General features: G+C 33.3%; 1 protein-coding gene across 1 annotated transcript in view; it reads right to left on the reverse strand.

Moving 5' to 3' along the window:
* Positions 1-332: 332 nt before the first annotated feature.
* The window catches only part of LOC111614092 (src kinase-associated phosphoprotein 2-B-like), an 11,102-nt gene continuing 6,549 nt past the window's right edge, over positions 333-4,885 (reverse strand). Inside the window, exons 2-4 of the mRNA XM_023355475.1 lie at positions 3,485-3,730; positions 3,313-3,388; positions 333-1,062 (exon numbers count right to left, since the gene is read on the reverse strand). Coding sequence (XP_023211243.1) covers positions 629-1,062; positions 3,313-3,388; positions 3,485-3,730 — 756 coding nt within the window. The 3' untranslated portion in view covers positions 333-628. The remainder of the gene's footprint in view (positions 1,063-3,312; positions 3,389-3,484; positions 3,731-4,885) is intronic.

The following is a 4,885-nucleotide window of genomic DNA, read 5'->3' on the forward strand; positions in this document are numbered from 1 at the left end:
AAAACCCTGTTTTAACGACATATTTGAAGCACTCTGAAATTTACAAAATTAGATTACAAATTTTATTTAACAAAGAAAATACTACGTGTTCAGTCCTAGGGTCAGAGTCCAGTTCCTAGAACGACTGTTGGTGGTACTCTCGGCACCTGACTTCGGTGAGATAAGGTTCGCCACACTTTTAAATGACATTGACAATCAATTATTATGTACTCATTTTTAAATTACTTTATGCTAAATTGTTAAATATTCTATTTATAAACGATTTGATATAATATGTTATATTAATAAATAATTGAATTAGTTTTAATTGGTGTATATATATATAAAACAAAACACCACAGTATTATTCAGATGTTGCATGCCGAAAGCTCTATAATAAAATAGGAGGAAGCAGATATTGTTAAGTCCTTGCACATCCCAACTTTAGTGTTGAGCACAGAAAAGTAATATTACATACAGATAAAATAATCTATATTGAAAGTGTGTTTTATTTAAAATATATAGTAATAGTAATAATCCGATTATAAAATGATAATAAATATAAAAATTAAATTCATACAATAACAAAAAAAGAGAGAGAGAATTTACAGAAAAGGCAACTTAAAGGCTTAGGAAAAATCATCAAATATTAGATTGCTTCATAAGCTTCCATTAGATACGATTTTGGTACTAATCCAACTTTGCCTTTCAAAAGACCAACCCACCAGGCACAGGAATCGTACTCTTTGCTAATTATGTGAATAAGATCTCCGCGCAAGAAATCGAGTTCGTTTTTGTCGTCTCCTTTACAGTCCCACAGTCCGACATACCAGTCTTGGGGATTAAAATTTTCCCATTCGTTTGTCGTGCTTTCGGCATCGGTATACAGATCGTTTTGATCGCACGATTCTCCCTCCACGTACAGAGGTTCGTTTTCGGCATCGTTCGCTCCTTTTGGAAATTTGGTCTGATTACCCGTCTCGTCGACCATTTCGTAAATGTTATCCTCGTCGCTCTCCACGGATCCCAAAGTAGACGAGTCTCTCTGAAATTCATTTGCTGTCGAAATCTCCAAACTATTAGCTGTTAACAGATAAATTGGTTTATTAGGAAATAAATAAATGAAAATGCAAGTGCTCAATGCTATTCTAACAGACACAGTCAAATTATTTTTGCAAGCACTGCTAGTTTATTCTTATAAACAATCTATATTGATGAGGCCATAAGAGAGCTTTGTAGGTTTCTGGCAGGCCATGTACATTTTTTGAGTTGCAGACTAAGTCTGTAAAGTACTAATATATTCTTTAACCATTGATACACTAAAATAACACAATCAAACCTCTATTAACAGACACTTCTGCTTAATGGACGTTTTTACAATCCTCAAATCCTTCAAATAGGACATTATTATATTTACCTCTAAATAGTGTACACTGTAATCCATAACCAACCTTACTTAAACAATGTACCACTTTTAACATTCTGAAACAATTACATATAAAATATTTTAAAACAAAAACAAAGCCTCAGTTCAAATACTCTTTCAGAGAACAAAGACTGGCTGAAAATAGGAATAGGGGGATGGAAGACTGTAAAAAGCTGAACAATCCTCCATCTCTGAAAGACTAATCTGGTTAATTACTAAAGAATATGTAACTCATTGACAAGAAAATCGTGTGTGATTTTCTTGTCAATGAGTGTACTTTAATTTTTGCCAACAGACCGGTGATGCCGTGGAATCAAATGAAACTATTAGTGCAAACGTAATGACAATAGTAATAAGTGATTACCGTATCATAACAAAAGGACAACTTTACATGTGGAACAGTACACCTCATATGTACTGTACCTCTTGTCTAGATAGGTGCAGTGATTCCATTGGGCAATGAGGCACATAGCACCATGTGCTATTCTATGACAGATTTGCCAACAGTTACAACTACTACTCCAGATCTCACACATTTGTAGGCAGCCAGTGCTATTGTTGTTTGGTCCAACAAGTGCTCAATAGGTGACAAATCAGAAGACTGAGCAGGCCAAGGAAATGAGGCAATATGATGGAAACATTTCTGAGTAACCCTAGTTGTAGGTGGCTGAGCATTATCTTGCTGGAAAATGGCTATTTGCAGTCCTGCCATGAAAGGCAACGTGTGAAGATGCAATATTTCCTGATTGCACCACTACTAGGCGTGATCATCAAAACCAAACCATAAGATTACCTGACATGTTGTTGATGCCAAATATATTTCTCACTAACATCAATGGCAGTAATATACAAGGCTAAATATTAAAAAAGCAAAAGTATCTTCAATTCTCATAAACTGAGAAACAAAATTACTAGAAATTACTCTGTTTCAGAAGTATTTTCGGATAACATGGAGCTTCAAGTGATAAAAGTTCCAATGATTAGAAAGTAATTTTTACCAAAAAATAGTATGTATCCATACGTAAAACTTAGTAATATTGCAATTAGATTCAATCATTCAAAAATGCATTGTCAAAATGATTACTTCTCATTATTTAAAAATACAGTGAAATCTTGCTTAATGAGCAAAACAAATTGTAAAAAAATGACTAGCACGAGGAGAGGAGAGGGGAAGTTGCGGATTGTGCGCATGCTACGTCAGTCTGTGCTTAGCACTCGTTCTGCTAGCAACTTAGTGTCGCTCGTAATCATGCATATTACATATAAACGTCAACAACCGTAGCCCATTATACAATAAACACACCAAGTACATTGAGAAACGTCACCCTAATAAGGCTGACGTGCGTGCTACAAATTTATTTTATGATAATGCAGATTTTCAAGCGTTGGCAAAAACAAATGTCTCTAGACAGCTTTCTAGTAAAGAAGTACTGTACTGTACCATAAATAACAAACTAATTATTTCAATTTTTTTTTTGTTTTCTGCAAATCAAATTTGCATTCCAGGTTGGTTCGTTCCACTCTAGAAGAAATGATGATGATGATTCATGCTCCTTAACCCCTTCACTTTTAAAAAAGGATTTTCAGGAATAAATTGGATAATAATTAGAAGTAAATATAGTTTGAAAAGATTTGTTAAAGAAAATTAAAATACTGTTTCCTTTCTTTATAACAGACTTCAACTTAACAAATAAAAATTCCGATCCTCTCAAGAATGGCCTTTGAAATAAACATATTTTGTCTTACTTCTTTCTTTTTTCAATGAATCTGTGTTTGATTATTTGTTCGTCTTTTGGATTTTTGTTTTATATAAATATAAACTAAAGGCACTTGCAAAGATAAACTTATAAAATGAAATAAGAAAGCATTAATATCATATATTGTAAACTTATGTTTGTTTGAATTACCATTGTGAGACATTTTATTATTTCTTTCAATTGCTGCTACCCATTGTTTAACGTCTTTCGGTGTTAATGCCATAAACTGCAAAATTAGATTTATTTAAAATAGCGTGCTATTTCGGTGTGTTTGGAGACCAAATAAATTTATTAAAATTTTCACGTAAGAATTAATACGAACCTGATACGTTTTTCTTCCTGGACACGTCAACTCAAAGCATAGATCGCGTTTATTAACGTCTTTTGTTGCCGTGGGTGCCGGATTAACTCTATATCCTGCTAATGGTATCTCACCTTTCTGTCTTCTGTCTGTGGGTCTTTCAAAATAATATAGTATTCCATCTTTTATAGCACACCAGCGACGCTGGAAAGGATTCAAAAGACCACCAAGCCTCTCTGAAACAAAAAATTTTGAAGATTTATATAGCTATTCCTCTTATATATGAATTTTAAAATTAAAATGTCTTAATTGTAACTTTATTTGCTCCGTTCTTACTTAACATAAATATAAAATAAAATGTTTAAATAATTTTAGAAGCTGAGTGATAAATATTTATTCAGCATTGTGATCAAGATTACAAAAATTTGATCTAAAATCCTGCCAAGGAATCAGTCGCGGATTATAAAAAGTCTGTTTCTTCATTTAGAAGCAAAAATCTGGTCCATACTTTACAAAAATGATACCAACAAAGGTTGGTCTGCCAATGGCTGAATATTTTGCTGATATATGTTTGAATGTCTTAGAAACTACAGTATTCGTACAATTTAAAGACGGTATGGCGACACGTTCACAGCTTTGTTACATAGAAGATTTAATTATTTTGTAAAAGCAAAAAGGAAGATGCATGGATTTATTTCAACGAACAATTCTAATTACGGTAGAGCATCGATTATCCGAATACCGATCAATCGAAACATCGGTTAACCGAAAGCATTCCGGTCGGCAAATTCAAATTTCTGGTAGTGCCGTGGCGTTGCAGCACTCTCCCCTTCCCTGCCAACGTAAATTGTAGGCCTACTTTAATGTACTACATTATGTAAGGTATTAATTTGTAAGACGCGTGATACAGATTATATACAGTACAGTTTTGTGTTAATATATTTTTCGTATATGATCAATTATCCGAAAAATCAGTTATCCAAACAACCCCAGTCACAAATTGTTTTGGATAATCGAAGCTCTACTGTAATTGGTTGTATATTGTGGGAGATCAGTTAACCTTCTGTTAGTCGCATGGGTCTGACAGACCCGACGCGATTTTCAGTCAAAATTTTTTACTATTAAATATTTTTTGAAAAATTTGAAAAAATTAATATTCCTCAAACTTTTTAATTAGATTAACATGCTGTTAAAATTTTTTGCATAGCAACGCTCATTTTTTAGAAAAAAAATGCTTTACGAGTCGCATGGGTATGACAGACCCATGCGACTCACGGAGGGGGTAAAAAAACGTCAATTAATTTGTCGCCGTTGCCGATAGCGAGTGTCGCAATAACTTTATCGCGCTGAAGTTGTCGCGCGGTGTCTATTATACTTTATAATATCGTTATTTATTTATATATTTATATTTTTGTTTTTTTT

The sequence above is a fragment of the Centruroides sculpturatus genome, unplaced genomic scaffold (assembly GCF_000671375.1).
Source record: "Centruroides sculpturatus isolate CEXI.00-Female unplaced genomic scaffold, Cexi_2.0 scaffold1992, whole genome shotgun sequence".
Taxonomy (NCBI): domain Eukaryota; kingdom Metazoa; phylum Arthropoda; class Arachnida; order Scorpiones; family Buthidae; genus Centruroides; species Centruroides sculpturatus.